Genomic DNA, 13,848 nt, shown 5'->3' on the forward strand with positions numbered 1-13,848 from the left:
TCTTAAGAATTAAATTTTTCATGATTTCAGTATTGAAACATATTTAAAGTTTTTAGTAACATTGCACAAAAATTAATAAAATTACTAACATTACAGTGCCATCAAATATAGGGTTGTGAAATTTTGTGACATCAAAATGAGAAATTATATATCAAAGTTTTTAATCTGGTAAATGGCTCTTGAAATAATGTCTGCAGGCTATTTAAGCTTTGAATAAGGTTAGGTCGGACACATTGGTCAGAAGATTTCTTTTCTATTCATTGTTTCAAAGATTTATGAAGGTATCAACAATTTTTTTTAAAATCTGTAAGTCACCTTTTTCTCCGGAGATTAAAAAAAATTTTGCGGAATTTTCTGTTTAAATTGGTGTTTTAAAAATTATCAATATTGGCCTTTTTCCCAGACAAAATTAGTCAAAGACTGACTATTAAACTGCCGTAAAACAGTTTTGCCAGATCGGCTCAGCCGTTTTGACGTTTATTGGATATAAACAAAGAAACAGATAGGCAAGCTAGATATATATTGATTAGTAAAGTACAGGACCACAATTACAAATTACCAAAGAACAACATATATTTATTTAATAGATACGAGCGATACTAGTTAAAGTACCCGGCGTTGACCGTGGAATAAAAAAGAATCGAATTAAAAGCATATAATTTTTTTTAATTACGCTTTTTTATTCAGCCGTTGAGCAAAGAGCTTTATTATATACTATAATATATATAAATATCGTAATTTGAAAGAAATGATTCTTTTACTTGAAAGTTTTAATTTTTTTTTAAACTCTCCTCATCATTTTATTTATTAACTATTTATTCCTTAAAAATTGAATTTCCAAAAATCATAAATCTCAGTGGTTTTTGTCACATATAAAAAAGTACTCATAAACATGAGAATGCTAGAACGATATTAAACTACATCCAACCCTCTCATTATGCAATATGCTATAGAATCTGAACACAGAGCAAACCAAGTATGATAAAAATCTTTTATACTTTTGTATTTTAAATCTATTGTTGAAAATTACTGTTTTAAATTGTTTTTTTTTTAAAGAGTTTTAAACTCATAAAGCTTAAAGTTTGAGATTGCAATAACAGCCAGGAGAACTAGAAATAGGAGTTTACTGAGACAAGTTCTATCCAACCTACAGTATCCTCCTACAGTCAGTAGCTGATCTGGTCTAAACACAAAAATAGTTTTATTGTTAAAAGTTTAATTTAATCAGAAAAATTTAAAATTGGGAGAAACGTAACTAACACTGCACACAGCTGAATGTAACGTTTTCCTGACGAACATCCCCTTCCCTACGCACACATCTTTTCTCCTTTAATTTTTAATCTATGGCCAAATGCTCTCTTCCTTTAGCTGTCCTAGCTGCGGCGCTTGGCATAGAAGTTTTCCTATCTTGACCTAACCCCTTATTAGTAGTCTAAAATCATAAATAGGTTTTTTTTCAAAATTTTAGAAAACTTCATCAATTTTTTAAAGATAAAGCACTAACTAATATATGTATGACTGTCTTTTGCTTAAAGTAAAAAAGTATTTTGATAAAATACTAGCTAAAGTGCCGGACGTTGCCCAGGTTACTCATAGGTACTTCCACCGTTTACCCGCGCTTGGTCTTACTCTTAAATCATGATTTTTGCTGAAGTGCCCATGGCGTTGCCCCTGGAATTTAAAAAATTAAAAGTTTGAAGCCCATTTCACCCGTGGGGTATCTATGGGTTCCCTAAACAATGTCAGCCAAATTGAACCTGCCTTTTGGCCTGCTATAGCGAAGAGCTTTATTATATAGATAAATGAATACATATTTATATATTTACACTTACTTGCGAGCAATGGCCAGTGCTAGTAGAGCAGTATCGTTCTGTACGAACCCAAACTGACTGATTAATGTCAAGGTTTTGAACAGTTCACGTCTAGTTCCACAAATAATGAAAAAAGGGGAACAAAATGTCTTCTTTAAGTTTATTTATTACTGTCATGCTTTCAAAAGTATTATATTTACATTAGAATATAGCAACAAAAGTTTTCTAATACGATTTAAAAAAAAGAAAGAAAAAAATTTTTTATTGGAAACGAATTGACAACAAAACTTAATTTTGCGTCTTGTAAACATGCGTTAAGAAAAAGGATAAAATATTTAAAAAAATATAAAATACTTTTAACGAAAGTTATAATTGCATGATGGGGTATATTTATTCTTTATTTTTATTTGTTTTCCTAAGATGGTCTCCAGCATGGCAGAACATAGATAATCTCATGTAGTGATGGATACTCAGTATTAGGTAGCCTAATATCCACCTAAACATACAGAGATGGATACTCAGTATTGTAGACTAATATCCACCTAAACATTTATAGATGGATACTCAGTATTAGGTAGCCTAGTATCCACCTAAACATATATAGATGGATACTCAGTATTAGGTAGCCTAATATCCACCTAAACATATATAGATGAATACTCAGTATTAGGTAGTCTAATATCCACCTAAACATATATATAGATGGATACTCAGTATTAGGTAGCCTGATATCCACCTAAAACATATGTTTGTTGTTTGTTTACTCACCAAGGAGGGAATATTTGTTGTGTGTTTACTAATTAAGGTGGGAATGTTTGTTTTGTGTTTACTCACCAAGGAGGGAATATTTGTTGTGAGTTTACTAATTAAGGTGGGAATGTTTGTTGTGTGTTTACTCACCAAGGAGGGAATATTTTTTGTGGGTTTACTACTTAAGGTGGTAATGTTTGTTGTTTGTTTACTCACCAAGGCCAGGTGGAAATATTTGTTGTGAGTTTACTCACCAAGGTGGGAATGCTTATCGTGTGATTACTCAACAAGCTGGGAATGGTTGTTGTGTGATTACTCACCAAGGAGGGAATATTTGTTGTGAGTTTACTCAACAAGGTGGGAATATTTTTTGTGTGTTTACTCAACAAGGTAGGAATGTTTGATGTGTGTTTACTCAACAAAGAGGGAATGTTTGTTGTTTGTGTTTACTCACCAATGTGGGAATGTTTGTTGTGTGATTACTCACCGAGGAGAGAATGTTTGTTGTGTGTTTACTCATCAAGGTTGGAATATTTGTTGTGAGTCTGCTTATTAAAGTGGGAATATTTGTTGTGAGTTAACTAATTAAGGTGGAAATGTTTGTTGTGTATTTACTTACCAAGGAGGAAATGTTTGTTGTGTGTTTGCCTTGAATGAATTGATGATGATCGCGAAGGACATGTAGACTACACAGATCAGGAGATAGATGTACAGGATAAACTCATAGAAGAGAAGGGGTCCGTACACAACCTTTTTAAAATTAAAGATATTGTAAATTTAATCAACGAATTTTCAACTAACCCTTTAATAAAGAGAGTGCTTAACACTTATCTAACTAACATTGATGAAACTAAAAATGATTATTCCAAGACGCAGCATTTAAAGATGTCTGCAGTCTGCACCTGTAAACTTCAGTGAGACGCATAAGAAAAATACCAAAATAAATTTCAATTGGAAGAGAAAAAGACTAGTTCTTCCGTATAGTATCACAGTTTCAAGTAAAACTATTAAACCAGAACAAGGGTCGAAATGTTGGTTAAGTTTATGTATTCTCTTTATTTTTTTTTAAATTCTTTCCTTCATTAACGTCGCTCACAACTTTATTTTTTATCCTTATCCTTCTCTTCCAGTTCCACCCTCTCCTTCTTACTCTATATTAAAGAATACGGCACTCACAAACCTCACTTTGGTGTTGGTTCTATTTTAACCTTCTTTTTCGATCCGTTCACTCATTTTTTACTTTAATCCTTTTCTTCCACCTTTTTCTGTTTTGTAGAAGACGACATTCATAAACACATTTTAATTTCTCTCTCTTTTATCCTTGTTCTCTTTTATTCTATTTTTTAGACAACATTTATATCCCTCTCTTTTCCTATGATCTTTTCTTCTGATAGTTTGTGGTTGGTATTCTTGTTTCTACACTCAATCCATGATGAACATAATCAAAGGTTCTTCTAATCCCCACCCTCACGTAATGTCGTCTTTACCAGTCCCAAATCTAAACCAAACAATTTCTCCGACTCTACCTCTCTACCCCGACAAAGGAAAATCGAAACAGTGAAACGTTTTATTAATCCATAAGTAACTTTGCTATCCATAGTAAATTCCACTTAAACGGGTTTACATTTCTGAAGTATTTCAAAATGTTTTTAACTACACCATCAAAACCTCTGAGTTGAGGAGCCTAACCGACTTACAGTCAATCAAGTCTACCTATCTATTTATCAACCGACTTACAGTCAATCAAGTCTACCTATCTATTTATCAACAGACTTACAGTCAATCAATCAACGCCGCCCTCCTATAGTTTTACAAAAGGATCCTCGGAATTTTGAATTTAAAAATCTTTGTTTTGTTAACCTCGTCCTCCGATTTTTTTAAAGACCAATTGAAAGGGACTAAATAGGAAAAATGAAAAGGGGTATAGGACGAAACCTGAGAATCTCAGGCGTTGAATGATACATATAAGACTTCTATCTGATGTTCCTGTCTTGAGAAATTGATATAAAACTTTGTCAAATTTATACGAAAATTCATATATATATATACAATTTTGTATAAAAGTTGTAGTATTAAACAACAACTACGCAACCAATCTGAAAACGATTATATCCCACAGGAGCCTGAGAATCTCATTTTTGCTCCTTTTATAATTTTTTAATTTTGATTTTGCATTTTTAATAAATATAGTTGATAATATTATTACATATAGTCCGTATAGTCCGTATTACGCCACAATAACTTCAGCCAATGACTGTGCAGTATCGTTGTCACGTGGAACAGACGGAAATCACGTGACCAGCATACTGTACTGCCATTGGCTGAAGTACTGGTGACGTAATATGGATTAAATGTAATAATATTATCAATCATATCTATTAAAAATGTTAAATAAAAAAACAAACTCAGTATAATAAGTGTATAGTAAAATTTGATTATTTTTAATAAAGAAACTTTAATATCCTCTTTTTATAAACATATCTATGGGGGTTCCTTGTTTATCTAATTCTTGCTACGAAATGAGACGAAAGTGTACTTAACATTTTACAGTATTTTGTGAAAAATTGATCAGGTTTATCAGATTCAGACAAATGTCCCCTTTTGCTATGATGACGTCATATTTCTCGGACAATTTCCCCCACATTGAAAAGCATACTGAAAATGTTCGGACAAATGGAGTAAGGGAGTTCTATGAGTAAGAGAAAATTATAAATCTACCTGAAGATGTCTGATTCCATCAATGAGTCTATCCAACCGTTTAGGTAAACCACCCAGTTTTAAAACTTTACTATAAAACTCTCCATCCTCTCCTCTCTCACCAGAGGATCGGCTCAAGGACTCATTCTTGTATATTACATCACTCCGTAAATGCCTGCAATACAGCGTACAGTTTTACAGGACATACAGTGTAATTATATTAATATTAATACTTGTAGTCATGCTTGTAGTACTCTGTAATTGTATAAATACGGGGTTACCCACAATAAATGAGTCTTCATAGACGACTGTAGCGAATTTATACTAGTTGTTTCTTTATATTCATGATTTTCTGTCAATATAAACTTCTTTCTTTCTTTGCCAAATAAAAAAAATAAATCAGAGGTAAATCTTTTAAAATTTTAAGTCTGTTAATTTTGCGCTCAGTCGATTTCCCATCCCGGCCCTGGCTGTTTGATTTGAGTCTTGGACACAGCAACCAATATTTCAAACCACTTCTTCTTCATCTATTTGTGGATTTCTGGTTTATTTCCACAATTGAACTTAAATCCATTTAAAAGTTTACACTGTAGAGATCGTGGAGATCGTGTTTGATTGATGTGGCTGAACCCAATCCCAACCAAAATAGTTTATCGTGTATACCTATTACCTATAAGCTAGAGCACTCATGGTTCTGTTTGATGGAGTAAATCCAACCCTGTATCCGTTAGTTACAAAGTTTTCGCAAATTTCACTAAAATAGTAAATTATTAATTGCGTTTAGGATCCACTGTTAACTAGACAGAAGGAGAAGATAAAATTTATTCAACATCACTGATACGACTTTGTGACCTCGTTCTCTAGTTTTTAATTAACGCACACAATCATCCGGTTTTATTATAGAAATTCAAAACATTTTTCTTCTTCTCAGTAGCTCTTTAATAAAAGGAAATATGATTGAAAACGTCTAAGATTTCAATCTTACGTTCAATTTACTTTAGTTTAACGTATAATTAGCATTCATTTATAGCGATAATAGAGCATTAGTGATATTCAAGATGACATATTAGAATAGTTTAGAGAAGTAGATTTCTGGTAGAAAAATGGGAGAGGAAGACCAACTTCGGTCATCTTTATAGTGTAATGTAATATTCAAGGGAATGTAGACATATTTTCAAGAAAACCTCATTTCATGGAGGGGAGGAGTCTGATTAGAGAAGCATGACTTGCGCATTATGCTACAGGGTGTCCCAATGAACATGGGAATTCAGTGATGACTTTTATATCGTCTTTGATCCATGTGGCAATTTTTCATAAAACCCAATTATTGCAGTATCCCAGATTAAACATCTAATATCGAAAACGCCTGGTCTTGAAATTTCTAAAATGTGCTCGACCATCTTTCAAAAATGATTAAAACATTGCCAAGGCAATTTGTATACTCTTTCCAGTTTGAATTAGAGAAGCTTTCGGAGGTAATGTTTATCTAAAATAATGCAGCTATTACGGTTTTATTGTATTTTCTCCTTTTTCGAAAAAATAAAAGTTGACCTGAGAGAGTTTATCCTGCTCCAAGACATTCCTAATCAATCCGTCAGATATTTACACAGATATAATCATTCACGTTTCTTCAGATAGGGTTGTAAAACTTTTAACTATCTCTGTTAGTTATCTTACTTATGTAACGTTAACAAAAGTGATTACATTTCCCCCCATGTATAACATTTGATATTGGGCTTTCGTTTTTATTAAACCTTAATGAAATCAAACTTAATTTTGTGTGTTTTATGTCTGCACATCTTTTAAAAATCTCCATAATGAAACCACTGTTAGCGGTATTTATTATTCAATTGTCTGTGATGTGATCCATAAAATAGAGAATAAAGTACGTAAAATTTTAGTGGTTTCAAAGTGATTTAAACTTTGTGTGTATAATATGTTAATGATGAAAATAAAACATGTTTGTTCTATCATGTACTCTGTGTACATCATGTACTCTGTGTACATCATGTACTCTGTGTACATCATGTACTCTGTGTACATCATGTACCTTGTAGCAATCTGTAATATCTGTTCCTATAAGAAGTGGAATGAAGATTAATGACACAACTGGAATAGAGAGTAGAACCAATTGATCAGTAGAGGTCATTGACATCCAGGTCCAGGTCGTCTTACTCTAGGTAATACACACTCATCGTCGTTAATAAAAAATAATGGAGACGTCTACCAAGCTTTCAAACAGCATGGGTACACATAAACATGGAATTAAAGAGAAGCTATCAATAAACCAGCTTCTTTTTGTTTAATGTCAACTTGGATTTATAAAAGCCTGTTAGAAATCAGATTCTAAATATAAAAGTCGTCTTCATTGTAATTATATTTACGCCTACCACTGTAATATAACTTAGGTTGTCTTACTCTAAATAATAATAATCATTAGGTCGTCTTACTCTAAATAATAATAGTCCTTAGGTCGTCCTACTCTAGATAATAATAAAACCTTAGGTCGTCTTACTCAAGATTATAATAAAACGAACGTTGTCTATACACTGGATCGACTGAATAATAATTAAACTTGGGTCGTCTTACTCTAGATGATAATAAAACTTATGTTGTCTTACTCATAATAATAATACAACTTTTATCTTTATCTACTCTCTAGATAATGATAAAACTTAGGTCGTCTTACTCTAGATAATAATAAAACTTTAATCTTTCTCTACTCTCTAGATAATGATAAAACTTTTATCTTTCTCTTCTCTCTAGATAATGATAAACTTAGCTCGTCTTACTCTAGATAATAATAAAACTTTTATCCTTTTCTTCTCTCTAGATGATAAAAAAAAATTAGGTCGTCTTACTCTAAAGGATGATAGTACTTTAGTAGTTTTACTCCAGAGGCAGGAACTTACTTACTCTAAATAATAATTGAACCTAAGAGAGTCTAACTAAAATACGGTTCGCTTTAATCTAGATAATAATAATAGAACTATAGATTTATAAGTAAACATGTTTTAGTTCCCAAGGTGTACCTGGAAAATAGAGATAAATGTAGATGTTGTACTGCTGATTAAACAGTAAACTATTAAACCAACCCCTCCCAACATCCACAACAATAGAACCAACATCACGTACCAAGTTCGACCCTACAAATAAAATAATAAAGACCTTTCGTATCAGTTAAGAAAATTTGTCTTCCTGAAGTAAATTTATTTTTCTGACAGGTATTTGTTATCGGTAATTATACATTTTTTATTAAATATGTACAGTGATAGCCAGAAAACTCTTTTAATATCAAGTATTAACTTTAAAAATTCCAATGAGCTTGAGACAGAACAGTTGTACAGTTTTCACTATACATATACATCAAATACTCTTCAGAATTGCTACAAATTGTTCCATTGTTTTCTGGATATCATTGTACACAATTCGTTTAAAAGGAGTTTTAGCAAAAAATAAAAAGTAGCTGAGGATAATTATATAATGAATCCATCGATTTTCCACCGCATTTTTAGGTTCTATGGAAAATGGCGTGTACCAAAATCAATCAAGAAAGAGTTTCTTGTTTAATAATTTATTATTATTAATCCTATTACTTCTCAAATCTTCAGAGACACACGCTGTAACGTAGAATTTGATAAAATAAAAAATAAAATATGTTTACATCACAGAACTCGAAGAAGTAATGGATATATCTTTCTCCGACATCAGCCGGGAATGCTCCAACCAACAACCCTATTCTCAAGTAAACCTAAAAACAATTTTATATTTTATTTTTAATTTCATAACTCTGAAAGAACTAAATACAATTAAAATTTTCTTATTTCTTAATCTTTAAAATCTGATGGGAGGATAAGGGAAATTCCAAGAAGGAGCTATGGGGAAAACCTACCCTTTTGATAGGACTGAAAATTATAAAGGAGAAGAATCTTTTTTTGATTGGACGGAGAACTATGATGAAGAGTAAACTAACCTTGATAGGACGGAGAGGAGAGGGTACTACGGATGAGTTTACTGTATCAGGATCAAAATTCTTTTTGACTTCATCTTCTTGAATCTCAGGCTGAGGAACCAACCATCTTGAGTTTTTTGTATCCACCCTTCCATCTTTAAGAAAGAAATAAGTTCACTCCAATTTTCTAATCTTTATGTCTTCACAACCTGATCAGGAGGCTGATATTTAGACTATAAATTATGATATATCTGTCAGCCAAAGTGTAAACTACGAAAGATTTAAACGGTCAGGCTGCAAAGATATTTCTGTCTTTCTGAATTAGTTTGAAAAACAATAAGCGAGTAGCGTAAAATGATGAAAACCAGATATTTAACCTGAGTATTGAGAAGCCCCAACTGATGAAGCTAAATTTTTCTCCTCTGAGAAGGATATAGGTTCCTGCTGCAGAGAGGATTCATGGGACATAGAGAAGCTTTCAGATAATTTCTCCTGAACGTGAATTGAGCCTTAGCTTTGACACAAGCTCAAATTTTCTGATCCCTGTATCTTTGCAACCTGGTGCGGTTTAACTTTTGAAATTTCAAAAATTATCTAATTTAACAGAATTCATAGTTTGAAATATCTAAGGTCTACGACATTGGGTTGTAAAAGATGTAGGGATTAGAAAATCAGAGTCTGTTTCAAAGACTCAACAGAAGTTGTAATTTCGATATTAAAAATGATTATTACAAAGTATACCTTAGACCCAGTCATCTCTTGATCTCTTGTAGTCATCAGTCGTGAGACAACTCTAGACCTTGAACTGTTTAGGTTGGATCTAGCGGAGCCAGGTTCAGAAGTAGGCTGTACAGCCCATTTCTTAAACTCCATTTTCTACCAGGTTTTAACAAAATTTCCTAACTTCTAAATATCAATTTTGATTTATTTTTTTGCTAAAATGAAATCCTGTATATTTTTTTTCTATAAGAATCAACATTTTTTTTACATTGTTCTCTTCTAATTCTAAACACTGTTTACTTGTTCTCTTCTAATACTAAACCCTGTTTACTTGTTCTCTATTTATATTAAACCCTGTATACTTGTTCTCTACGAACACTAAACCCTGCATACTTGTTCTCTTCTAATACTAAACACTGTATACTTGTTCTCTTTTAATACTAAACACTGTATAATTGTTCTCTACTAATATTAAACCCTGTATACTTGTTCTCTTCTAATACTAAACACTGTATACTTGTTCTCTACTAAAATTAAACCCTGTATACTTGATCTCTACTAACAGTACACCCTGTATACTTGTTCTCTTCTAATACTAAACACTGTATACTTGTTTTTTACTAATACTAAACCCTGTATACTTGTTCTCTACTAATACAAAACCCTGCATACTTGTTCTCTACTAATTTTAAACCCTGTATACTTGTTCTCTTTTAATAATAAACACTGTATAATTGTTCTCTACTAATATTAAACCCTGTATACTTGTTCTCTTCTAATACTAAACACTGTATACTTGTTTTTTACTTAAACCCTGTATACTTATTCTCTACTAATATTAAACCTTGTAACTTGTTCTCTACTAATATTAAACCCTGTATACTTGTTCTCTACTAATATTAAACCCTATATACTTGTTCTCTACTAATTCTAAGTCCTGCATACTTGTTCTCTACTAATATTAAACCCTATATACTTGTTCTAGACTAATACTAAGCCCTGCATACTTGTTCTCTATTAATATTAAACCCTATATACTTGTTCTCAACCAATACTTAGCCCTGTATACTTGTTCTCTACTAATACTAAGCCCTGCATACTTGTTCTCTAGTAATATTAAACCCTATATACTTGTTCTCAACTAATACTATGCCCTGTATACTTGTTCTCTACTAATATTAAACCCTGCATACTTGTTTTCAACTAATATTAAACCCTATATACTTGTTCTAGACTAATACTAAGCCCTGTATACTTGTTCTCTACTAATATTAAACCATGCATACTTGTTCTCAACTAATATTAAACCCTATATACTTGTTCTAGACTAATACTAAGCCCTGTATACTTGTTCTCTACTAATATTAAACCCTGCATACTTGTTCTCAACTAATATTAAACCCTGCATACTTGTTCTCAACTAATATTAAACCCTATATACTTGTTCTCTACTAATATTAAACCCTGTATACTTGTTTTCTACTAATATTAAACACTGTAGACTTGTTCTTTGCTAATATTAAACCATGTATAATTGTTCTCTGCTTATATTAAACCCTGTATTAAACCCTGATGTTAAATCATTTGAACCTTTATTAACTGAATATATTTAATCTTGACCCATTCAACTAAGTCATGTTATTTAATCACTAAACTAAAAATTTGTTTAAAGTTTGTGTAAAAACCTTTAACCTACTGCTGAGGTTTAAACCCAGGTTTATAAATTATTCATGAAGGTTGTCTAGGTAAGTTAATTACCTGGAAACCGGGTTTGTTTATAAACTCTACAATACAGGTATTCTCGTCATTTACAATTATAATATTTCCTTTATTACTTTTCCTAGACATAAAACATCATGGGCACAATACCTTTCTTGGACACACAATACCTTTCCTGAGCACAGAATATCTTTCCTAGACACACAATACCTTTCCTGAGCACAGAATACCTTTCTTGGACACACAATACCTTTCCTGATCACAGAATATCATTCCTGGACACACAATACCTTTCCTGAGCACACAATACCTTTCCTGGACACACAATACCTTTCCTGGACACACAATACCTTTCCTGGACACACAATATCTTTCCTGGACACACAATACCTTTCCTGGACACACAATACCTTTCCTGGACACACAATACCTTTACTGGACACACAATATCTTTCCTGAGCACAGAATATCTTTCCTGGACACACAATACCTTTCCAGGGCAAAGAATATTTTTCCTGGACACACAATACCTTTTCTGGACACAGAATATTTTTTCCTGATCTGAAAACTTTATAATGGTGGATATAGGGGTTAATGCGTGATCCTCTCTTTTTCATAATATAGAGACTAATCTAATCATGTACTTGTATCCTGAAAAGTATATAAAATTAAACCAATCAGAGTCTCGTATATGAAGCTGATAAATTTGTAATTTTGAGCGCCATTTAAGATTATATACAGAAATGGGAGGAACTCTCTAATTTAGAAAAACCGGTTTTTGATTTTTCTCTACTATATCCAAGAAAGAACGGTTTAAGAAGAAAATCAAAAGTGTGTCCATTGGATAATCAGATTAAGTAATCGGGATTAGGATATCTGATTCTAAAGTTTTCAGCTCTGAACACACAATACCTTTCCTGGGCATAGAATATCATTCCTGGACACACAATACCTTTCCTGGGCACACAATACCTCTCCTAGACACACAATACCTTTCCTGGGCACAGAATATCATTCCTGGACACACAATACCTTTCCTGGGCACAGAATATCATTCCTGAACACAGAATATCATGGGCACAGAATATCATTCCTGAACACAGAATATCATTCCTGGACACACAATACCTTTCCTGGACACACAATACCTTTCCTGGGCAAGAATATCATTCCTGAACACAGAATATCATTCCTGGACACAAAATAGCTTTCCTGGACACACAATACCTTTCCTGGGCACAGAATATCATTCCTGGACACACAATACCTTTCCAGGGCACAGAATATCTTTCTTGGACACACAATACCTTTCCAGGGCACAGAATATCATTCCAGGGCACACAATACCTTTCCTGAACTCACAATACCTTTCCTGGACACAATAAATTATAGTTTATGGACACACAATACCGTTTCTGGATGCACAACCCCTTTATGATGCTCAAAAACTTGTCTGGAAGCACAATATATTTCTCGAAATGCCAATACTTTTTCTGGGAAATCAAGGATTGACCTCGAGATCCTTGACACTCAATAACTTTCAATGTACAGGTATTTTCGGACACCTGAGTTCTCTTTATTTGAAACGATTTAAATGGGTAATGTACAGCCATAAGTTACCAGCTTCGTTTCAAAATATCTATTTTTTTCCCGAATGAAAATATAATAAGAATAATTGATTTTTACTTCAAACACGTTTAATCTTTAAATATTTGTCAGCAACATATTTAAACTAATCTTATTATGTCTCAGGCAAAAAGTATCAAATAATTAAATAGTTTCTCCAAAATGCTCTTTTCTTTATCATGTAAAAAACTGTTTTTTAAAACATGCGTCTCTAGTCTCTAAACATTGAGAATATATCAAGCTAAACTTCGTAAGACTATCTTAATATGAATATACTTTGCTTGTTTGTTTGTTAGCGTTAATCATCAAATTAACGGCTGAACCGATTGGGCCAAATTTTGTGTGGTACCTCACGTGACCCCAGGGGAAGGTTCATGGAACATCAAAATTGGAGAAGAAAAAAATCCTGAAAAATAGTTGTTTTTTGTGTTGTTGAGATTGTTCCTATTCAAAAAGAAAATCCGCTGAAATTGGAAAATGATTTTAAATGGCCGACTCTCAGAGCAGCAGTTTAATGCTAAGCAAACCTACAGGAAAGGAGCGCGACGCGCCCGAAAAGCCTGATTATTTCTT

The 13,848-nt window shown here is 32.6% G+C and overlaps 2 protein-coding genes across 2 annotated transcripts; both read right to left on the reverse strand.

Moving 5' to 3' along the window:
• Positions 1–798: 798 nt before the first annotated feature.
• On the reverse strand, positions 799–5,508 carry LOC111705272 (uncharacterized). Its single transcript, XM_023477779.1, has 5 exons — positions 5,280–5,508; positions 3,181–3,311; positions 2,227–2,307; positions 1,833–1,922; positions 799–1,183 (listed from the first exon to the last, which is right to left on the reverse strand). Exons 2-5 carry the CDS (start codon positions 3,240–3,242, stop codon positions 1,051–1,053), a joined length of 366 nt encoding a protein of 121 aa, XP_023333547.1. The 5' UTR covers positions 3,243–3,311; positions 5,280–5,508; the 3' UTR covers positions 799–1,050.
• Positions 5,509–5,670: 162 nt separating this feature from the next.
• LOC111705273 (uncharacterized) lies at positions 5,671–12,279 on the reverse strand. Its single transcript, XM_023477780.1, has 8 exons — positions 9,952–12,279; positions 9,588–9,702; positions 9,232–9,365; positions 8,923–9,009; positions 8,291–8,404; positions 7,335–7,434; positions 6,810–6,840; positions 5,671–6,012 (listed from the first exon to the last, which is right to left on the reverse strand). Exons 1-8 carry the CDS (start codon positions 10,081–10,083, stop codon positions 5,925–5,927), a joined length of 801 nt encoding a protein of 266 aa, XP_023333548.1. The 5' UTR covers positions 10,084–12,279; the 3' UTR covers positions 5,671–5,924.
• Between the last annotated feature and the right edge of the window lie 1,569 nt (positions 12,280–13,848).

This window comes from Eurytemora carolleeae, unplaced genomic scaffold, assembly GCF_000591075.1.
Source record: "Eurytemora carolleeae unplaced genomic scaffold, Eaff_2.0 scaffold424, whole genome shotgun sequence".
Taxonomy (NCBI): Eukaryota; Metazoa; Arthropoda; class Copepoda; order Calanoida; family Temoridae; genus Eurytemora; species Eurytemora carolleeae.